Source organism: Trachemys scripta, chromosome 18 (genome assembly GCF_013100865.1).
Source record: "Trachemys scripta elegans isolate TJP31775 chromosome 18, CAS_Tse_1.0, whole genome shotgun sequence".
In the NCBI taxonomy this organism is placed as follows: Eukaryota; Metazoa; Chordata; order Testudines; family Emydidae; genus Trachemys; species Trachemys scripta.
The window spans coordinates 19,477,600-19,501,401 of record NC_048315.1 but is presented as its reverse complement, the minus strand read 5'-3'; the positions used below and the strand labels follow the sequence as shown (position 1 = coordinate 19,501,401).

At 54.3% G+C, this 23,802-nt stretch overlaps 1 protein-coding gene across 1 annotated transcript in view; it reads left to right on the top strand.

The window, feature by feature from the left end:
- SRRM3 (serine/arginine repetitive matrix 3) overlaps positions 1–23,802 on the top strand; it is a 173,005-nt gene that overhangs the window by 101,431 nt on the left and 47,772 nt on the right. Inside the window, exon 4 of the mRNA XM_034752981.1 lies at positions 13,634–13,735. Coding sequence (XP_034608872.1) covers positions 13,634–13,735 — 102 coding nt within the window. The remainder of the gene's footprint in view (positions 1–13,633; positions 13,736–23,802) is intronic.

Sequence of the window (23,802 nt, the reverse complement as noted above, 5' to 3'; positions counted from 1 at the left end):
AAGGATAGATGGATGGATGCTGGATGTGTGTTGGGATGGAGAGATAGATGGTTGGTGTATGTGGGGATGGATGGATGGAAGGATAGAGGGATGGATGCTGGATGTGCGTGGGGATGGAGAGATAGATAGATGGTGGGTGTGTATGGGGATGGATGAATGGATGCTGGGTGTGTGTGGGGATGAGAGAGAGATCTGGGATAGTGCATTAAATGGACAGACTGGTTGGACAATAGACTGGTCCAGGGATGCAGCTTCCTGACAGGCCCTTTGGGGATGCCTGTCTCCGACCTCCCTCCCTATCCTGGCAAATGCCCACGACCGCCCCCACCCACTGGACACCCCCCTTTGTGCCAGGCCCTGACACGCTGGCACTTGCTCGCACATTACCTGCTCTGCTCCCTGCCCCCAGCAGTGGCAAACCCACGAACCACCCCCAGCTTCCGGCAGCGAAATCCCCACACTTCATGTCACCGCGCTACCGGCTAGGGGGGTTGGGACCTCTGCCGGGGACCCGGGGGACTTTGTACATACCTCGGCAAAGCCTAGAGCTGGCCCCGGTGGTTGTTAAGACTTGTCCACTGTGGGGCTGAGGTTACCCCCAGCAGAGATGGGGGGGTGCTGTCTTTAGGACCGGGGGTGGGGGGTCCACACGATGAGCAGGTTTCAGGAACTGTCACCAGCTTGCATGCTAATTTGGCCATTTCAGTGCAAATGAACTCGTTCATATGAATTCCTTCTGCACCCTTCCCCTCTTTCCCGGGGAGCTCTGTGACTGTCACACTTCCCAAGAGAGTTTCAGGAGATTCAATAGCCACAGACAATCTGGGCAGGGCAAGGGTTGCCGGTGGTTCTGCCAGGCCCCAGCCCGCGGCATTGCAGTTTGCATGGGCTGAGGCCTGGCACACGGGTCAGGGGAGAATCTGCCCCCGCTGCTACCCAACACAGTGCGGAGTTCCCCTAGATTTGGGGGAGGAAATGGCTGGGCGTGGAAAATGCTGACCTTGGGCTGGTGACAAGACTGTAACCCCAGCACCCACACACGCCTACCACCCCACCCTCCCCGCCCCCACCATGCGCACAAACCCAGCATCCCGCACCCAGACTCCCCATCACCCGCCTCCCATACACCTCTCTGATCCCCATACGCCGCCCATGGACCCCTCTCCGGGCCCCATGAAGCCGGGCACATGCAGCCCCCCGATCGCCGGGGGAACGTTTGTCGAGCAGTATGCTTGCAGTCTGTGTTATCCTTGCTGTCTCTCCAATTTCAGCATGTGCCTTCACTTTGTGCTGTTTGCTTTCCTGCCTCATCCCCCCCGCCGGGTCCCCCTTGGGCACAGGCGCCCCGGGATGATAGCGGCCCTTTCAAGTCAGACGGTGGGTTCTGAGATGCAGGTCGGCGTTCGCAGCACATGCAGTTGGCTGATCGAGAACATTTATGCAGGCTCTGGGAATAGGTAGAGAGGCAGCTTCTGGAGCCCATGACGTTTCAGAGCAGAGAGATACAGCGCCATCAATGGAAGGACAGCGAGTGGAAACGGCAGGTGGGATCGTGCCAACCCGACGTGCCCGGGGCCGGTGATAAGGGATAGGGGTTTGGATGGGTGGCCAGCTGCAGCCCAGCCCAGACGCGCTGGCAACTAGAGAGGGACGTGTGGCCCGATGCTCAGCCCAGGATGCCTGGCATGGCTCAAGATTCAGGGTAGGGCTGATACTTCCACCAGGTCTAACGGTGGTGGTGGTGGTGGTGGGGATTTTGCACTGCATCACACCCCTGTGCAAATGACACCTGGCCCCCTTTCTGCCCCAGTTACACCACGGAGCAGCTTGCACTCCTGTGTGGCTCACACCATCAGTTCCCACCCGCTTCACTTCACGCCTGGCTAACGTACACCCGGATTGTATTGTTGATCAGCTGACACTCCCGATTCATCAACAGCCAGTGTAAATCAACCCTTATCGATTTCCACCACTGAATGCTCTGTACCCAGCTCGCTCGTGCTTGGGCAGTCGGGCTGGTTGTGCAGGCTCTGGGAACAGGAAGAGAGGCAGTTTCCGGAGTTTCAGAGCAGAGAGAGACAGTGCAAGCAATGGCTGGACGGGGAGTGGACGTGGCCTGTACCAATCACACCCGACCACTCACTGCACCCTCGTCGAGTCACCGCCTTGATAATTGGTACACGGCCCACTCGCAGCCCTGGCTGACCTACCCTCGGCCCCCCTGGTTGGCTTACGCCCCTGAGCCACCCCTTTTAGTCACAGCCCTGTGCCGAACCTCTGATTGACATCCACGGACCAACCTCCTCGCCTGTTGCTCTTGATCGGTCACCCCACCGATTTACACCCACCCGTGGTCCCAGTGATTCCTGCTCCTGTGGGAATCCCTGCCTTGATTTACACACCGGCGACTCCCATTGAGTGTGCGGGATTCAACATCGAGGCAGGTGGGCTCTGGTCCCTACTGCCTCTATGCGGGACGTCCTAGCCACGGTTCCATTCTAACCCTTCTTTGCCAAGGTTGTCTGCTGTGTTCCCCAGCCTCAGCCCTGCTTTGCCATTGAGATTAGGGAGATATTCCTTCGTGCCGATGAGGCCTGCCTGTTGGGATTGGCTGCCTGCCTCCAGTGCATTCTTGTGTGCAGCTCGGCGGTGCTGGTGCCGACAGGGGCAGCTCCATGGAAGCAAGCGTAGTCAATGGGGCTATGCCAGCGGTGTATCCAATCCGACCCACTGTGTGTACGCACACAACTCAGACCTACCAGGGACACGTGCATTGTGCTGCCTTGCCACCGTAGCCTCCTCGCTCCTCCATAGACCATCTGCTGCCACAGGACCTTGCACTCCCTTCTCCACCAGCTTCGGCCAGCTGCCCCTCTGCCTTGTCGTTCCCACCTGGGCCATCTAGGTGCAAAATGCTACCCCAGGGGGGAGTGAATGGAGATGCCTGATTGGTAGCACAGGGCACCCACCCTGCCCTGGCAGAGATGACTTCCTAAGGGAAAGGAGAGCAGAGAATCAGATCCTGGGATGAATATAGTCCCCGCCCAGGGTGTGGTTGGGGCTCTGAGGTGGCTTCATTACGCTCCATGTTCTGGAAACGTTCAAGGAACAGAAGTTGCATGAATGGCAGCAAAAGGATGAGACAGAAGGAGGAGGAGGAATAGCTGAGATGCCCACCATCCCAGGGCTTGATTGCAGCCTCCGTGCCCGGCTACATCTGGCTCTCCTGGGGGTGACTGTTCTCTGCCTCGCGTGGAAGAATCCCACAAAGTAGGGCTAGCTATCCATGTGACTAATGCAGTCAGGAGTTAGCATGGTCCAGACGCCGGTGCCCTGGACTCAGGTATGGGAAACGTGGGTTCTGTTCCCAGCTCTGGCCTGCAGGGTGACCTGGGGCAAGGTGCTTCCTATGCCTCAGTTTTTCCATCTGTAAAATGGGGATAATGAGCTTTGTAACATGCTTTGAGATCTACTGATGTCAGGAGCTGGGAAATGGTATTGTTAAGTGCAAGGATAGAGTTAGTACTGGGGACCGGAAGTCCGGACTCCTGGGTTCAGTCACTTGGCTAAATCATTTTCCTTCTCTGGCCCTCCGTTTTCCCATCTATACATTGGAGCTAATGATGCCTGCCTCGCAGGGCGATTGATTTGTTAGCATCTCTGCAGCGTTTGGAGCCACTCGCCGGCTTTTCTGTCTCTCTGTGATGGATCCTCCTTTAATCCAGCCGCAGACCCCCAGGAATGGGAGAGAAGGGCTTAGCGGAGGGGAAATCATTCCTGCAGCGTTACAAGCTTCCCCGATGGATTATGGTTTGTTTGACAGTAGCTCCCAGCAACAATCAGGGCCCCATTGTGCCAGGTGCTGTACGTACACATGGGGAGAGAGACTAAGTGTGCACAATGAGTTTACAATCTAAACAGACAGGGCAGAGTAAGGGTGGGAGGGGAAACTGAGGCACGGATAGGGAAAGTAACGTGTCGAAGGTCACAGAGCACGTCCGTGTCAGTGATGGGAACAGCACCCTGGGCTCCTATCTCATCCTAGACACAGCGCCCACGGGGGGGCAGATCTCTGCCAACAAGCTCTTCCCGGAGACTGTCACTGGCCGTTTCCCTGCCCTGCGCAGAGACATTTCAGGGGATCTCCCGCCTTTCATCCCACAGACCAACTCTCGGGGCTCAGCAGAGGGAGAGCGGGTTGGCTGTGACTGCGGCGCGGAGTCTTAGCGCAGCCGAGGCCAGTGTGAATCCAAGCGCGGAACGTCTGTGAGTGAGGGCGTCGAAACGTTCCCCTCCTTGACCACGGCGTTCTGCTTTCTCTGCCCCTCTTCTTCCTGCTGACTATCTCGGGGGTCGGACCCATCACTGCTCTGGAGTCAATGGGGCTGCATCCTCCCCTGGTGTCAAGGGGTGTAGTTCCCATGGAGCGAACGGGCCGGAGCTGCAGCTAGTGTACATGGGCTAGCTCCAGGGCGGGACCTGAGCTGAGCCCAGCTGAAAGATTTTTCAAATGTTCAGTTTGCCAAAAACGGTCCGGATTTCGACTTTTCTTCCCAGGATTTGGGATGGGAAATTTTTCTAAATCTCGAAACGTTTTCCAAGACAAGAAATCCATTTCCCGCCCAGCTCCAGCCATGAATTCCGCAGGCCAATGGTGCCTAAAGGTATTACGGAAAAGAAATGGTTTGGAGGGGATGAAGGAAACGGCTATCTCAGTGCCTTAATCGTTCCCCCCTCCCAGCCGCCCTGCCAGACACTTCAAAGCAATGCCAGGCATTTAAAGTCCCATGTCCAGGAATCCCTCTATTCTCGGGGTGGATCCCAGCTTGGCGCTCGCCTTCTGGCAGCCATTCGCTTTGCAGCCAGCGTCTCTCTTCCTGCTGCGCATTTTGATGTATATTTTAAAGAGCGACCCGTGAGCTTGTTACATGCCTCTGCCTTTTTCCTCTCCTGCTCCCCTCCTTCCCGGCCTCGCAGGTGACAGCCGGCCCGAAACGTCGCCAAGCTGAAGAGTGTTTTCATGGGGCTTGTGTCTTTCCAGACAGAGTGCCTCAAAGAGCAAGGGAGGCTGATTGGAGCGCAGCGCCTGATTTATTCAAGTCCAGTCAGTGACTAAGTAACTTCCCCCCTCCCCCCCCGCTCCTGTCATGTCGATTATACAAACTGTTACCGAGCCCCGGCCTGCAGAAGCCAATCGCAGCCGCACGGAGGGGGCCGGTCTGCCTCTTCCAGGCATGACATGAAAAATACGCCAGACTTTCAGACCAGGCGAATGGCGGAGCAGGTTCCCGAGCAGAAAACACAGAGTGTCCCTTCGGGGCCGTGCCACAGGGCCCCATAGATGGGCAATTCTGGGACCGGCTGGCTTTTGAAATGTGATAAATTCAGCCAGACAAGGGCATCAGCACAGGCCTCCCCTGTGCTGCTCACATCTGGTAGCACCAGCTGTCACCCAAGACAGGATCACAGGGAGGGAGAATGTTAGCTGCCTTAGCCTCATCTCCCTGGCACTCAAACGGGCACGGGGTACACCTGGGGAGAGACCAGCCTGGATCCGATCCAAAGACCTTTGAACTTAAGGAAGATTCAGAGTCTGAACTGAATTTTTCAGTTGGTTTCTGGGCTAGATTCTCAGCCATGATGCTGTGCTGATGTCTCCCATCTTTCTAGCGTACCGAACCAAAACACCGGGTCCAAATCCCCCTAGCTTTGGGCAGCACACACCTAGCGCCAGGCCAGGCCTGACTGTGTTTGCAGAGACGCTGGTGTGAGACAGAGAGCGCGGGTTATCAGCGATACGTTGGAGGGCGGACCCTCTGGGAGAAGGAAGCAAGGCGGGTTTTTGGATCAGAATGAAAGCGAGGGAGCAGAGAGGTGCAGAGACATGGTGCAGGTGTTCCCGAAATGGGGGATTGGGACACGCCAGGATATCTGAGTCCTCCAAAATTGCACGTCTGGCCCTCAGCTGGTGCAATTCGGTGTTGCCCCACTGAAGTGAGCAGCGTCGTTCCACTGAAGTCAATGCAGCTACACCCATTTAGACCTGCTGAGGATCGGGCCCTGCATTGGTTACCTCCAGTGGTTGGCTCCTGAAAACCAGGACAGCTGTTGCCTTCAATCCCCCTGTCCCACGTGGCCTTCCTTGCTGTCTCACCGCGCTAGCTAATGTCACCACCTGCAGCTCCCCTCCCTCACTGAGCAGGGAGACTCCAGAGAAAAGAGCTCTGCCCGCCCCATCCAGCGGGAGGGATCCTGTTACCTGGCTGGGCCAGGCAATGAGTCAGTGTCGTCTCTGTTACCATCTCTTGGGCACCAAGCCAGACCAAGCGCTGGCTGGGTAGAGACATTGCTCTGATACAGCTACTGCGGAAACGGCCTAGGAGGGGGGTGGCCCCTCCCTGTAGCAAAGAGGAGCTGGCGGGCCAGTCTGTGCTTCCCCAGGCGAGGTCCCCGCTGCAGGCTCTGTATCTCATCCCCAACCTCTTGGTCTAAGAGAGAGGCCCATGCTACTGATCAGAGCATAAGGCCGGGAGCCTTCTGCATCCCAGTCTGGGCTCGGCCATAGGCTCCCTTGGACTGGCTTGCTCAGTGCCTCAGTTTCCCCATCTGTCAGTAGGGTTCCTGCCGGGGGTTGAGAGGATTCATTAGCGACAATGCTGCACAGTGCTGTACAAATCCCCAGTGTCCTGCATTTCTGTTGTGGTGGATCCATGAGCAAGCCCAGAAATCTTGCCTTTCTGCATCAGAGCCTTAGTTAACTTAATCCTGGGTCCCGGCAATGGCTTCTCCTGGGAGCTGCACCATGAGAATCAATCCTGGGAAGGGATTGGCCCTTCGGAGACCAGGGGACCTATGGGAAGGATCATTAACAGCAGGGCTGAGTGCTGGGTGAAAGGCAGAGCCTTGCCAGGCACAGAGACTCAGGCCCTCTCTTTTGCCACGTACCAAGCACAGTCAGGGAGAGCCCCCCCCCTTCGAACCTGTGCCCCCCGCTCTGCAGAATGCAGGGAAGGGCAAACACCAGATGGGGTTGCTGAGAGAGACCTGGCTGGCGTGAGCTTTGCAACCATTTGGTGAGCTGCTCCCTTATTGGACAGAAGCAGGTCCTGATCCCATGAAAGATTCATTAGCGTCTGAATGCCGGTCTCAGCTGTGGCTGGGGGGCTGGGGGGCAGTGCGGTCCTGCTGCCTCTGTTTAAGAGAGACCAGGGCCTTAGATCACAGACATCCCATAAGAATAGACGACAGAGGTACAGGACAGGCAGGGGAGAAGGAAGTGAAGAGGCAGAGATCCGGGAGAGCTGTTTCCAGATGAGATATGAACTGAGATGGAAAGCTGATAAGATCCTGATGCAAGGAGGCAGGAGATGCAGAGGAGAAGATTCTTCCACCGCTTAGCCCAGAAGCCCCTCAGGGCAGGAACTGTCTTTTGCCCATCCCCCATGGAGTTGGCTTTCCACTTCCCGGGGCTCCGAGCTCTGACCTGGATTATTCTTACGGCCGTGGCTCCGAGCGGCTCAACACCCACCCTGTGATATGTGTGTCTGTGTCTGTGAGGGGGGTCGCCAAGCCCACACGGAGCTGGAAGGGTTAATGTGCTGCTGTGACCCCAATCAGCCCCGCCTGCCGCACCTGTAGCAGGTGTCAGGCCAGAAGGGAAGAGCCTGCCCCAGCGAGGAGGAGAAAAGACCAACAGCCCTGGTGTGGCGAGAGAAGCTAGGATAGGATTCATGCCTGATTGAGCCTCCCCAGAGGGCAGGTAGGCCTCTTTGGACCTGCTGATGGTTTTTAGGCCAGGCCCTGGCAGTGGGGCGGCTGAGAGCTGGATAACCCTGAAAGGACCGAGAGCGAACCCGGCTCTAGCATAGATTTGATTAGTTTGTGGTGGTTTGGATGGCGACTTTGGACTCTGCTAGCTTGGAAGGAATTGACCTTTGTAGTGACTTGGCTGCAGGGCTGAGCTATGTAAACCACCAGAGAAAGTGGGGGAGTACTGATTGGGGAAACCGAGGCAGACGGCCTCTGCACCACCAGTCCCTGCCATGGTGATGGTGTCCTGCTCAGTGCCAGTCATAGAGCCACAGGATTGGTGCTATGGGTGTAGCTTCAGAGCAGTCTCTGTCCGTAACCCCTTTAGTGTGCCCGACCCCCTCGGGGTCTCACTCCTCCCCCAGGGTAAGCCCTATGGCCTCACCGCCTCCTTGGACTGGACCTGGGCTGTCTGCATCCTGCTTCACACTGTGAGCTCTGCTCAGGGAGTCCAGATGAGACTGGTACGCGGTCAGGGAGCCATGCACCTCCGCAGGCCGCTCAGCCACTGCCGGGTTTGTTCGGCGACTGGAAGGCAGTGCAGAAAGTCCTTAGGTGAGCACAGAGAAATGGAAGTTGGAGTCCGGTCCATTGTGGTTACCCTAGAGCAGAGGTTCTCAAACTGGCGGGTGGGCAGGGGGGATATATTGGGGGGGCATGAGAAGCTCTAGGGGAAAAAAGTACTGCTCACGTTTTACCCCCAGCAATGAATAACTAGCAACGCTGATTCCTCCAGACAGATCAGGTCCTCCGGTGGTGCTGCACATTTGACTCTAGATGGCGCTGTGCGTGTTGTTGGATTTCTGTTACGCTTGCAAAGCATTAGACAAAGTTGTTGCCCTCGGTACATCAATCCGTTGGCTACGGCGTGGTGCGCGTCTTTAATTGTGAGCATCGACCACGATCCCAGTTTTGCTTTTGTTCTTATTCCAGTGGATGGTTGGCTGTGTTTGAATCAATGCCTGGCTGTTCTTAATAGTTAGTGAGAGATGCATGTTGTGGGTTTCTTGTTGGTGTATGTACTTGTGTGGCGGGGGGGAGGGCGAGACCTAGACTACTACAGACACAAAGAAGGGGTGTGTGATCAAACAAGTCTGAGAACCACTGGTGCACCCCTGGGGTCCAGCTCTGTCTCTCTGACCTCTCTTTGTCAGAGTCCCCGGGTGAATGGCCCCCCGGAAGCCCTCAGCAGCCAACCCTTAACCATCCCCCGGCACCTCCCCAGTCCTCCGTTCCCCCGCTGGGCAAACGCTGCTTGGCTTCCTGCAAAAAGATGGGCCATCTGTAGTAGCTGATGGTTAGGTATCAAAGTCCCAGTGATTGGGTTTGCCATGGTCTTCTCAAAAGCTGGCCCAAGCCCCAGTCAGCTAGGTACCATTCAAATCTGTGTCATAGCTTCAGCAGAGAGCAAACAACCCTTTCTACTCACTAGGTAACCCTGCCACACATAGGGGAAACTGAGGCACCCACGGGCCTCACAAAAATATTACAGAAGAGTCCCACTTCATCAGATGAGGTGGGGCGGGCGGGGAGCTTGGCTGCCGGTGGGTGCAGAGCACCCACTAATTTTTCCCCATGGATTCTCCAGCCCCGGCGCACCCGCGGAGTCGGCACCTATGCCCAGTCACCCAATTTTCCAGTCCTGAGCTTAGCCCACTAGGCCTCAAATGAGCCGTTGGATCCAGTTGGATTCAGACATTGCCACTCATCTGCTCTGTGCTAAGATGTCCGTGGCTGTCTCCCTATAGCAGGCACATCTTCCATGTCTCTGAACCTCCGCCCTCCTCTTCAAAGCGCTGCTGACTGACATCCAGGTTCAGCGCTCTGGCTTTTCACAGCCGGGCTGCTTTTGAAGTTAGATGAATCAGAATAATTGATTTCCTAATTACCAGAACTTCCACATTTAGGACCGAATCCTGGGAGGGGCGCTGAGCTGCCGGGACTCGTGGCAAGCGCTCTGCAGGGCTCAGGATCTGACCCTGAGAAAAGCGTCCCAGGAAAACGAAGACGACGTGGGTGAAATCGAATGATACTACAGAGAGCCCGACAGGGCAAAGAGAACATTGATTACAAAACTCAGTAGCTGAATGAGACAAGGGGGGATTTCCTCTCCCGGCTTATTCCAGACCGCCTAATCTCGCTCCAGACCCTGCTTGCTTTGGGCGATAGCTTCCTCATGCACCCCTACTTAAGAGCTCCAGATTCCTTGCTTCACGGCTGTGCTCAGGGCTGGTTCAGGCATGCTCCTTCAGCCTAGATCAGCCGAGTGCATATGCAACGGCTGAAATCCACCCCAGTGTGGAGGAGTGAATTAAGCCCCTTAAACTGTTTGACTCCCACTTAACAGCCACGTCCCTGAAACCACCCCCACGTCTGCCACTGATTTGATCCCTCGGTGGCGTCATTAGAAAGTCCAAGGAAATCGATGTCCCTTAATCAGTCTCTCTTGTTCAGACGTATGGCACATTGGCAGGGGTATATGGGAGACTTTCACTGCTGCTGGCCTTGTTCCCTGGGTACCAAAATCTCCAGCTCCCAGAGCTGTTGGTTTGGTGCCTTTCAGTCCCTCTGGCAGAGAAAGTTCTGTAAAAGGGGGTAGAACGTGCCATCCTTGCTCCAGAATGGAGCGCGTGACCTGTGGCTCGTGCCAGCTGGTGGCCCACAAACAGCTCAGAGTCCTCGACTCGTCTAATGCCACCTTCTGACCGTAAAGTCATGTGACCTCAGTGCCAGTCGGCGGCGTTTCCCCGTGGGGGACCGGGGCTCTCACACAGACCATGGAATGTTAAGTACAGCTGGGAGGAAATTTTGTTTCTGGCAGGTGGAGGGGGAAATAAGGGGGGTAGTGGGGGAGTTTTCAATAGGTTGAAACATTGTGTTGACATTTTTGGACCCCAGTGTTTTGATTTTTTTCTTTGTTTTTTGTTTTTGGAACAACTTTGGTTTCAAATGTCTCTAATCCCGTGTTCGTTTGCTTTTGAAAAGTCAAAATCAGCGCCAAATGTTTCCGTTTGATCAAAATGAAACAATTCAACTGAAAATTTTGTTCACAGTTTTGTTTCACGGGGAAATTTGTGGGGGGCGGGGAAAGAATCGTGTTCATTCCATTGTGGAACAGAAGCACTTTCCAAATCACGGAATTTCCTGCAAGCCAGTCAATCTGGTTCCCGCCCAGCTCTCCGGCCCCGATGCTGTGGCTTCCCTACCTGAGATGCGGCCCGATGGTGCCGGCTCCAGGACCGACTGGTTGCGGCTGAGTTGCAGACTTGCACTGAGCTCGTCCCTGGCTGGGCCGGAGAAATCGCGTTTCCATTTGTCACTTGCACGGAGAATAATTGAGGAGGTGGCTGTAAAATCAACAAACTGGGCGGCGTGTCTGAGATGGCTTCAAGGTTCCCCGTGTGCAGCCACAGAGGTTCGGAGATATGAGGGGAGGAGGTGATGAGCCATGGGATGGCGGAGGCTTTGCTGAAGGGTTTGCCTGCCTCCCACTCAATCATAAACCATCCTCGGGATGGGATTTGTCACTGAGGACCTCTCAGCCCGTCTTGGGCGGCTCTCCAAGCAAGAGGTCCCCTGGCATTTTCTGGAAGCAGTAGGGGATCACCTCACAGAGCAAATGTCCTTGCCCAGGGGGAGGGATAGCTCAGTGGTTTGAGCATTGGCTTGCTAAACCCAGGGTTGTGATTTCAATCCTTGAGGGGGCCACTTAGGGATCTGGGGCAAAATCAATATTGGTCCTGCTAGTGAAGGCAGGGGGCTGGACTCGATGACCTTTCAAGGTCCCTTCCAGTTCTAGGAGATGGGATATCTCCATTTATTTAGAATTTAGGACCCTGCTCCAGGGTGAATCCATCCACGGGCCAGCCTTGGAACTTTGGGTTCCAATCTCAGCTGTGCCAGTCACCTTGGCCAAGTCGCACAATTTCCCCTTGCCTCCATCCTCCATCTATACTCTGGGGATAATGAACACCACCGTCCTTGGCTACTTAGCTCCGGATGCAAAGCTCTTCGGTGCAGGTACCATGTCTGGGCATCTCCACTGAAGCACTGTGAGTGCCCGGATGCCATGGTGATGGGTGCCAAATAGCTGCTGGTCACTGTGAATAATAAACCAAATCCTGGCCTGTTTTGGACAGTAAAGCAGACGGGGCGGGGGAGAGGGTGAAGCTGGGAGGTGGATGGAGCCGAGCCAGCTTACCAGGAGGTCAATGGCACATGGCCCAGGCAACAGTTGGCTCTCTGCACCGTTGGCTTTGGGCCAGACAGAGCGAGCTCTGTTTGTGCTGCCTCTGCCCAGGGGAGGGGCTCTTCCCTGGAGACGCGCCCTCCCCACCATCGGCGAAATAAGGACATCGCCCTGGTGCAGAGGCACTTGGCTGTCTGCGTCCCTAGCAATTTGCATCAAGCTAGGGCTGTCGCCGCCTGCCCCTCCCATGTGGGGTGTCCAGCAGTCACCCCCAGCAAGGGGGCCTGGAGATTTCAGTGCCCAGCACGGCAGAATGAGCTCTCTGTAGCCATGGCTCCTAGGGGCCCTGTCACACAGGATGTTTTGGACACACATGTAAGTGGTGTTTTTAAACACCCCCCCCCATACAGCACCGACAGCTGAGATCCGACGCGTCCGTTCCTAGACCTAATGCTAACAAGCGCCGGAGCCTGCCGTTTCCGCGGTTCACAGCCCCATTGTCCACGAGGAAGGGTGAGCATTGCTCTTGGCAGCCGCACGCCCCTCACCGGGGCTAGCTCCGTACCCAGATATTCCTGGGATAGCCCCCCCTCATGTGAGTTGCAAATTGGGGGCCTGGGGCCCTTCTATCCATGGTGCTCGCATGGTCCCCTCACACTGGTGTCTGAGCACCCCAGGCGCTAACATATTTATCTTCATAATACCCCCCAGAGGCAGGGCAGTTGTTCAGAGGGGGAACTGAGGCACAGAGAGACCAAGTGACTTACCCAAGGTCACATGGGCAGTCTGTGGCAGAGTCTCACAAGTCCCAGGCAAACACCTTAACTACTGGGTTGAGCTTCCTTTCCTAGGGCCTGCACTCTCCTTGTGCTGCCACAATGTGGTGCTCTGGGACCCCCCAGCCCAGGGTCCCAGAGAAGCCTGCTCCGGCTGTGCCCCGTCCCACTCTCTGCCCACCCCGGAACGCCTCCCGAGTGGGGAGTCTGTGCTCAGGGTCTGGCCCCTTTACTTTAACACGGGCCACACGCCCTCCATGAAGTCACTGGGAGTGGGGGACAGCGGAGGGAGGGCGTGTGCAGCCTGGCCCTTATCCGGAGCCTGCAGTGTGCAGGGGGGTGGGGATGGGGATGGAGCTGGTCCCCTAGCCCAGTCTGGGTGGAAGATGGGCACTGCCCGCCCCCCCAGAAGAGCCGGGCACTCCCACCCCAGGAGAGCCAGACCCTGCCCCTCTTCACCCCAGGAGAGCCAGGCCCTGCCCCCAAGGGGTAGGGAGAGCTGGCAGAGTTAATACCCAACGGTGGCTCTGTCCTGGCCCATTCTGGCAGTAGAGATGTACTGCCCCACAGGCGCTGTAACAATGTGCGTTTTTTCCTCACCCTGCTCTCCCCCCTTAACCTCTGGGGATAGGGAGGGCGTGGGGTCCCCATGGGCCGATCCGTCCTTGGCCGCTCGGCTGAGCCCGCCAGCCAGGGGGGCAGGGCGATGCCCTGGCACAGGGAGGGGGCTCCGGACACAGGGCGCGGTGAGCTGAAGGCCCGGAGAGGAGAGTGGGGGAGGGGAGGAAGCGCGGCGTGGAGGCATCGTCAGCGGAGTGCCACCTCAGGCACTGACTCTCCAGCTCTCTCTCCGCCCCAGGTATTCTGAAGAGGAGATCCGGCAGAAAGTGGGGACCTTCCGGCAAATGCTGATGGAGAAGGAGGGAGTGCTCACCAGGGAGGACCAGCACGGGCGCCAGATGTGAGTATGGAAGAGTCACTCAGCCGGGCCCGGGTGTGGGGTGCATGGGGAAGGGTTGAATTCTCACCTCACCCTGTCCTCGCTTCCTGATCTCTTGTCACGCCAAATTCCCCCCCTCTTGAGAGCGGACCAGGATCCACTGACGCAGGGCAGTTCTCCTTCCCTTCTCTCCCCTCCCAGTAAATACGACGGCGAGCTGCGTTCATTCCCCCATCACGTCGCATAGGCTGACGGTGGAGGAAATGAATGGGTCTGAGATTGTTACCTGGTGTTTTCAGAACCCCCAGCAGGGGCAACTTAACAATTTCACTCCAGGCGATGTCAATGGGAACACAGCAATTCCGTCTGATAAGATTCATGCAAGTCAGCGTGCTCTTGTCCAAAATTGCACTTTATTAGATTTAAGCACACACAGATATGAGCGATAGGTTTAGAACATCCCAGATATTTACCCAACATCTGGAATGGTATTGAGTAATTAACAGCAGGTTTGCAGAGGCCAGTTGCTCACCCGCCGGGGAGAAAAGGTGTCAGGAAAAACATCTCTCAAGATGGCTTCAGAGAACTGCTTCAAAGTACGCTCTATTAGCTTATTTTTTATAACTAACTTTTACAAAGCACATAGGTCACAATGGCCCCTCTTGGATCATCGCTTTTCCTAACTTTTAATACACTTTTTAATATTAGTGGCATCTAAATTCAAGGTTTTCCAACCACCAAGGGTTTCAGTCTCAGCTGTTTACTTGTCTGTCCCTCCTCCTATTCTAATTAGCAAAACCTGCTAGCTAGATATGACCTTGCTTCTGAAAGCCTGTCTCCAAATTAACCCTTAACGATGTGGTGTTCTATTTCATTCACTGATGGTGGCTAAATGCAAGTAATATAGTTGCAATTAGCGTGATCGCATTCTGGGGTATATACACCCCTCAAATCCAGGGCAGCAAGATCTCAGAGGCCTGGCTGGCCTCCAGGCTGCATGGAGCCCGGCTTTCTAAACTCGGCTTAGATTCTGTGGTCTGGCCAACCAACCGCCAAAGAGTTCCCAACTCTCCTGGGAAATCTCACTGCATGCGATACTTCTGCGGGTTACTCAGCTAAATAATGGTGCACAGGGAGGATGAGCAGTGGTGATCTCCCTTCACTGCAGCACAGGTGAGAAATGTATAAAGCGGGGCCTTCTGTGTCCTTATGCCTGTGGAGAACACCTAGCTTTTTTATTGCACTGTTCATCAGCAGAAGGCATCGGTGTCATCACTCCTATTTTACAGATGGGGAAACTGAGGCACAGGGAGGGAAGTGACTTGTCCCAGGTCAGCCAGTGGCACAGCCAGGAAGAGAACCCAAGTCCCTTGAGTCTCAGCTCTGTGAAGAGTCCCGGGGTTTCCCAGCTTAGGCAGTTCCAAGTTTCTGGCCACTTCCTGCCATTCCAGAAAATCTCTCCTCTGCTCTTCTCCTGTCAGTCACTCTCTTTTCTGCATCGGGGAGGCCATGGACCGGTGGGGTGCAGCTGTCTGTCAGCCCTTGAAATTAATTGCTGGTGTAGTGGGCCAGATCTGGGTAAATCTGGAGTAACTCCATTGACTTCAGCAGAGCCTGATATCAGTCACTGCTGTGTCAATCGATGACACTACCTGCCTTGGCCCCATTTTACTAGGCACTGCACTGAATTTGCTGTAATTAGGGGTAGATCAATTTAAATCCAGAGTTGCCCCCCACTCCTTTTTCACTTTGCATCTTGTGTAAATCCAAAGTAACTTCACTGGCTGCACTGAGGCATGTGAACGCACTGACTTGAGTTACACTGCTCCACATTGGGAGTGACTCCTCCGAAGTCAGAATCTGGCCCAGGATAACTCCCATCCTGTGTATGTGTGGGTCTCTCTGGAATGGAACAAAGGGGTTTCCACTCTCAAATCATTCAGGTGAGTGGCACAGCTTGTGCTGCAAAGACCCCGATTCTTAGGTTCTGATTTCTTTCCCCCTCTCCTCTCCGTCCTCCCCCGGCGCAGCTCCAGGAATATCCCTGTCAGCGCTTGGTTCTGCCCCAGCGTGATCGTGATTTATCTGTGAAATGCTTAATGGCACAGCGAGCGCAGTTGGCAAGCCACACATCATCTATCAGCCTGGAAAGCAGGTCACTCCGGGACAGGAATAGATCCTGTAGGTTCACTGAATATTAATGCTTCATTAGGCTCAGGAAATCAGGGCAGTGAGAAAGAACTGCAGCACTGGGGGGGGGGAGGGGGGCAGAAACTTCTGCAACCACATGCCGGCCGAAAAGCACAGCTGGGTACAGCTCAAAGGGTACCCGGGTTTCGGCGTCAGAGAGCATCGCAAAGCCCTGCTGAGATCTGCTCCCTGGCTTGGTCGCTCACTCAAGTGGCTGGTGGAAGGACTCGGGAAACAAATCCAGCTGCAGTCAGCAAGAAGTCTTCCCCAAGGGAGGGCTTCCCGAACGAGGAAGCAAAATAAGACTCCCGGGAGCGGCAAGTGAATAGAAAAACACTTCCCAGCTTGAAGATCATCCCAGCCCTCTGGTCCCTGGGCCTCCATCTCCACCCTCTAGGCAGGCAATGTGAGCTAAGATTAACCCCTTGCTCACTGGGACCTTGGCGGCATTCATGCTTTGCAGGTGCACCTGCAATTTTGCAGAACTGGAGTCTGGAGGGGGCCACCCGGCTTACATGGGCATTGCTCTGTGGTTGATGCCGGGTTACACGTGCTGAGGTTTTGGGCTCCTCCTCCTCCTCCTGACACCTCTGCAGTGGGCGTAGGCGGTGGGGTGACCAGTCGAACTATTTGCAGACTTTGCAATGTCACGGGGAGTCCCAAGGGGAGAGAAGGGCTGCGAGACTTGTGCGGCACATTGGAGAGGAAATGGAGATGTCTGACACCTGGTCGGCATTCTATAAATTCTGCCAGTTACTGCACTGCTCTCTCCGAGCTCACCCGCACAGACATGGATCTTGGTTTTAGGCCGTAAAGCAGGAGCGGGGGTAAGTGCAGGCTAGCATCTAAGTAACAAAAAAGCAATCTTGTGTAGCACGCTTCAGCTGCTGTCAAGGTAGCAAGAGTCTGGAAACTTAGTCCAGGATTAGAAAATGGGCTTGGGAAGGAATTCAAGTGTCGATGTCGCTCTCAGGTTATGCTGGGTGGAGGGGGCGGGAGACTCACATAGAAGAAACCCCAGCTGATGACTGTAGTAGCGCCGAAGAGTCCCACTCTTGGCCCAGGACCCTGTTGTGCTAGGTGCTGTACAAACACAGAACAGAGATGGTCCTGGGCATAAGTGAGGTTGATATTATTAATGTTCTTGTTGATTTGTACGTCAGCAGTGCCTAGGGGCCCTGGTCCTAGACCCCATTGTGCTGGGTGTGGTACAGACACATCACAAAATGACAATCTCTGCTCCAAGATTCTTACAAGCTAAGAATAAGAACATAAGAACGGCCACATTGGGTCAGACCAAAGGTCCATCTAGCCCAGTAATCTGTCTTCCAACAGTGGCCAGTGCCAGGTGCATCAGTGGAAATGAACAGAAAAGGTGATCCATCCCCTGTGGTCCATTCCCAGCTTCTGGCAAACAGAGGCTAGCGACACCATCCCTGCCCATCCTGGCTAATAGCCATTGATGGACCTATCCTCCATGAACTTATCTAGTTCTTTTTTTGAACGCTGTTATGGTCTTGGCCTTCACAACATCCTCTGGCAAGGAGTTCCACAGGTTCACTGTGAAAAGCAACAGAGGGTCCTGTGGCACCTTTGAGACTAACAGAAGTATTGGGAGCATAAGCTTTCGTGGGTAAGAACCTCACTTCTTCAGATGCAGGTTCACTGTGGGTTGTGTGAAGAAATACTTCCTTTTGTTTGTTCTAAACCTGCTGCCTGTTAATTTCATTTGATGACCCCTGGTTCTTATGCAATGAGAAGGAGTAAATAACACTTCCTTATCTACTTTCTCCACATTAGTCATTATTTTGTAGACCTCTATCATATCCCCCCTTAGCCATCTCTTTTCCAAGCTGAAAAGTCCCAGTCTTATTAATCTCTCCTCATATGGAAGCTGATCCAGACCCCTAATAATTTTTGTTGCCCTTTTTTCAATTCCAATATATCTTTTTTTGATATGGAGCGACTAGACCTGCACGCAGTATTCAAGATGTGGGCATACCGTGGATTTATATATAGACAATATGATATTTTCTGTCTTATCTATCCCTTAATGATTCCCAACGTTCTGTTCGCTTTTTTGACTGACGCTGCACATTGAGTGGATGTTTTCAGAGAACTATCCACAATGACTCCCAGATCTTTCTCTTGAGGGGTAACGGCTAATTTAGACCCCATCATTTTATATGTGTAGTTGGGATTATGTTTTCCAATGTGCATGACTTTGCATTTATCAACATTGAATTTCATCTGCCGTTTTGTTGCCCAGTCACACAATTTTGTGAGATCCCTTTGTAACTTTTCGCAGTCTGCTTTGGATTTAACTATCGTAAGTAGTTTTCTATCATCTGAAAATTTTGCCACCTCACTGTTTACCCCTTTTTCCAGATCATTTATGAATATGTTGAATAGGACTGGTCCCAGTACAGACCCTGGGGGACACCACTATTTACCATTCTCCATTCTGAAAACTGACCATTTATTCCTACCCTTTGTTTCCCATCTTTTAACCAGTTACTGATCCATGAGATGACCTTCCGTTTTATCCCATGACAGCTTACTTTGCTTACGAACCTTTGGTGAGGCACTTTGACAAAGGCTTTCTGAAACTCTAAGTACACTGTGTCCACTGGATCCCCCTTGTTGACTCCCCTCAAAGAATTCTAGTAGATTGGTTTCAGAGTAGCAGCCGTGTTAGTCTGTATCCGCAAAAAGAACAGGAGTACTTGTGGCACCTTAGAGACTAACAAATTTATTAGAGCATAAGCTTTCGTGGACTACAGCCCACTTCTTCGGATGCATATAGAAGAATCTAGTAGATTGGTGAAGCGTGATTTCCCTTTACAAAAATCATGTTGACTCTTCCCCAACAGATCGTGTTCATCTAGTAGTAGTAGTTCAATATAGTAGTTTTCCCCTGCGGAGGTGTCTACGTGCTGATGAATTTCCATGCATTACTCCGTGGATAGAGGGGAATTGCTGAGCTGGGATGAGGGTTCTTCTACACTGCCTTGCTAACAATCCTTAGTATTTCAGGGGCACATTTCCTCTCCGAAGTACTTTCCAAGCATTGAGCCCAATCTTGGTTCAGCCATTTCCGAGTACAAGGTTAGGGAAACATACATCGTTTTGCCCGTGGTAAAAGATCCTTGTGACCTTTGTTAGACGCTCTAGCACCCACCAAGCTTTGAAGCAGAGACTTGAAATGTGGCAGGGGGCAGCTTTTGTCCCGGGGCTGCGCCTTTTGTTGTCCCTGTGAAAATCTCCCCAAATTAGGCCAAGCTATAAGTCTCTGAAAAATTGCAGCTTGTGCAAAGTCAGAGGAGCATTGCTAGAGCCCAGGCTAATTCTCAAATGTTCCATCCACACCGAGCATGCCCCAGCCCAGAGCTGACGTGACCGGAGCAGGTCATTCCCTGTGTAATGCTGTCTCAAAGTGGGCACCTAAAATGAATGGATACTTTGGACCTGAACCTCTGTGTGCCTCAGTTTCCCAGGGGTGAAATGGAAATCATACCACCCCCTCATCCCGCAGAGGTGTCGTGAGGATATATTAATGGCTGTGAAGCACTCGGACACAATAGAAATCCCATGAAGAAAACAATTTTGTCTCCAGATGTGGGGTTTGGATAGTAGGCAGCAGCTAAGGCCCGGGGCCACACAGTGGGCAATGAGAAGAAGACAAACTATTGAGTGGCCACAGTTCAGCCCAGTCACTGAATGAGGCCGGGGTCCTGGGGCAAAAACAGCATGTGGTCATGTAATTAAAGACTGGCTCATGCTGCGTATGCACAAGGGGGTCAGATTCAGGTTGCCCAGACAACTTGAATGTTGGCATTTCCTAATTTCTGGGTGCTTGGCTTTGCAAAATTCATGTTCTTTTAATGTCATTGTGGTGTATGTGCTATATACCAATAGCACGGAGCTCTTTGCAGCCATTCAGCGCCAAGAACCATATCAGCATCAGCCGCATTCTCCCCATTTTACAGATGGAGAAATAGAGGCACACGGAGATTAAAGAGGGTTATCCAAAGTCACTCAGCAGGCCAGGGCAGAGCCAGGAATAGAACCCAGGTCTTCTGCTCACTGTTCCTACTGCCTCTGAGTTCCTACTAAAAATCATCCAGGCAGCAAAAGCTGGTTCTGAATGGTTAAGCAATGCTAAGGAGAGAAAATCTTTGGATGGGATGATTTTAGGGCCGGGACAGCCTAGCCTGGGAGCTGTTCATGGTGCTGAATGTGATCACCATCAAAATCCAGCATCTTGAAATGTGTTACAACCCAATCACCGAGAAACACGCCATTGGAAAAATGAAGGCAGCTACCCTGAGAAAAGCTTTTCTAATACCAGCCACCGTCCCTTTCTCTCTGGCTGGCAGCTGGGCGGCCTCCTGGGAGGAAGGGTAATTTGCAGTAGAAAGGAAGAGCTCTGGCTTGTACTTTGAGTCCACAACACCCTGGTTTTCACTCCCTTAAAACAGGTGATTGTTCACTCGGCTCTTAATTGGGTGAAACTCCCCGAGTGGCAGAGGTTCATGTGCATGGAGAGATGCTGCCGCTTGCCATCCCCTGCTCAATGGCTGCAGAGGGGAAGGAGGCGCAAAGTGAGGCCGGTTTAGAAGAGCGTTTATCAGCCTTAATGTAATCACATCATCAAAATACAGCGCTGTCGGAGTCCCAGGGGAAGCCTGAGCTGGGTCCTGCCAGCTCTGTTAAATGCCGTTTCCAGTTGGAAGGAGTGTGACACTAGTTATCTGATGCTTATTATGCGGCTAAGGAGCCATCTTCCAAGCACTGGAGTAGTGTCAAGGCTTCGGGCCTGGTCCGTCCCTCAGGGCTGGTCAGGAGTCAATGAAATTGCTGCAGGGTACAACTAGTGAAGGGAGGGGAGGATCTGCGTGCAGCACGTGCCCTGCAAATCCCGCCGCAGCACCAGGCGCAGGCTCTGAGCAGAGCTGTCTGCCCCGGCCTGCTGTCTTATTGAACATGATTTACGAGCTGGTTCAGCTTGACGGCCATGGTACAGCCCAGGCAGCTTCCCCACGCTGCCCTGCCAACCCTGATGACCCGGCGAGACCAACCTTAGGGATTAGATGGAGAATTCTGTCTCTGAGGCCCATTCAGCCCTAGGCCTCTTGGACAAGGGACAAATGGGACGGATGCTCGGCCACTAGGAACTGCCCTGCCCAATTTGTGTCCTGTAGACCCCCAATGAGCCATCCGAGGGGAACAATGTGGAGTCACTCCTCACCTGTTCCAGTTTCAAACTCCCCAGCTAGTGGGTCTCACCCTAACCCCTCTCATCCCCACCTTCATTTCGCTAAGAGCTGGTTCCGGCCAGTCGTTGTTTGCCGCCCCCTTCCAGTGGGGAATATGGGATCTGTGTGCAAATGGAAATGCTGGAGAACTGGAGAGTTTCGATCCAGGGCCTGATTTTGAGCCAGGCCTTAACCGAGCCTTTGTTTCCGAGCTCACCGTTTTTAGGCCACCATGATTTGCAGGCGCTTTGGGCCCCGATCCTGCAGTCTGATCTAGCCAGGCAGAGCCCCAGGGCAGCCCCGGGGGCCCATGATGAACACTGGCCTGCGCCCCTGCAGATCATTTTGTTAGTGTTAAGCAGGCGCATTCCATTAGCTCATCTCTGGACCCTGGCGCTAGGCACTGCACAGATGTGTTAGGCGAGAGGGTCCCTGCCCTGGAGAGCGACAGTCTAAACACACATGGTGGGGGAAAGGCAGTGCTATTAACCCCATTTTACAGACGAGGCACTGAGGGCCAGATTTTCAAAAGCACTCTGCACCTCCCATTGTTCTCAATGGCAGCCGGCCACTTTTGAAAAACCAGCCACTTGCTTAGTTGTGTCAATCAGAGCTGCTCGGGGCTGAATTCTTTTTGAAGAGCTGGGGCCAGGGGGCAGCAGGAGAGCTGGGGATCAGAGTCCGAGCTCCTCTATGCTTAGCTAGTGCCTTGGCCACACCCCGCCCCCCACATCCTCCCTCCCTAGGGGCTAGCTTGCGACACTCTTTCTCCCAGTGAGTACGCCCCTGCTCCTGGAGTAGCCTCATTGAAATCGGGGAATTTGCAGAAGGGGTGAGTTTGAGCAAGAGTATTCAGATCTGATTCAGATGTCACTCGGTTTGCTGGTGCAGTCAGGGACGTAGTGATCAAATTCAGAGCAGAAGCCAGTGTCGATAAACCCAGCCTGGAACCTTTCCCAGCGATCCTCCAGGGAGCATCTGAGCCCACGTCCAGCGAGCCTAAAGATGCTGAGTTTCAAACACGTCACAAAGCTGCCCGCTCCTGCCCTCTGACGCTCTTCGTCTTCCTCTCTCTGGGTTGCTGGCAAACATTTTGTCTGTACTCTTTGATGTTTCACTGGTGCCTCAGCAAGACACACCCGAGCCTTTGTGCCGTTGTACGTACTTGTTCAAACCTCCTCCAGCGCCAGACGAAAGCAAAAGGTCGCTGCTTTTACCGTTTGCATGTCGAGGCGGAGGAAGGCTCGGTTCTAGTTTTCACGCTGCTCCGGGGGTAGAGAGAGGACTGGAGAACAGAGAGAGGAGAGAGAGTTAGCAGAGAGAGGAGTGTGGCAAGCGGGGGACCCGGCTTTGCTGCTTCTGTTACTGGAACTAGCTCGGGTATGTCTGCACAGCCTCGGATTGCAGTGTAGATGTACCCAGAGAGAGGAACTGGAGGTGGCAGGGACGGGATCCGGAGCAGCAAAACCAGAGGGGCTGGAGAGAGCAGAGAGAGGGTGAGCGAAGCTGGGAGAGCAGAGAGCCAGGTTCAGAGGGGGAGCTGAGAGGAAGGACTGCGGGTGCCAGGAGGCTGGCAGACAGGCAGGGTTAGAGCAGCTGGAGAAGGCACTGAGGCCCCACTGTAGCAGGCCCAAGCCAGGGACTGAGGCCAACCAGTGACTTCCATTGAAGCCAACACTCTAAGGGGGAGTTTTCCAGCTGCCATCCAGAGGGTGGGGTGATAAACTGGGAGGCCAGCTGGGCCAAGGGGCTTCTTCTCCCTCCAGCCAGACTTCCTAGACAGGGCTAAAGCTCTCCCAACTCCATAGAGAGCAGGCACTTTCCAGCCGACAGGCCTCTGCTGGGAGCCAGGCGGCCTGTTCAGGGTTCACAGGGTCAGCAGGGATTTCTCATGTGCTTGCTGCAGCCAGAGTGCTTTGGAAAACTGGCTCTCACAAACCCTCCCGCAGTGCCCCTTCGCTGCTGGGGGTGCACTGCACACCAAGCTCCTGGTGCAGGGGGAGTGCAGGGCTCTCCCTGAGTCCCACTCCCCTGGGCGGTGCTAGTCCCTTACCGTCCTGCCGGGGAGGGTCTGCCTGGCAGCGCGGGGAATTGCACTGAATCGCCACCAGGACACGTGTGATTTTGAGGCTCCAAGTCTGTATGCGCATACCCAGGGTGCATTTCACCAGCCGTCCTGCCCAGACTCCTTGATGCCCGAAGCAGGGAGGTCAAGTGGATTCTCTGTCATGATTTGAGGATGTCAGTAACTGAGCCAGAGGTTCAGGGTCTATCACAGGAGTGGGTGGGTGAGGTTTTGTGGCCTGTGATATGCAGGTCAGACTAGGGTTACCATACGTCTGGTTTTTCCCGGACATGTCCGGCTTTTCGGCAATCAAACCCCCGTCCGGGGGGAATTGCCAGAAAGCCGAACATGTCCGGGAAAATGCCGGCCGGGCACTTCCCCTCCCGCGGCGGCTCTGCTCCTCCCCCGACTCTTCGGCTCTGTTTAAGAGCCGAGCTGCCCGAGCGCTATGGGCTTCGGGCAGACCCCTTGCCTCCGGACCCAAGCCGCCGGCCGGGCACTTCCCCTCCTGGGCTCCGGCGGCGCAGGGTCCGGAGGCATGGGGGCTGCCCAAAGCCGGTAGTGCTGGGGCAGCT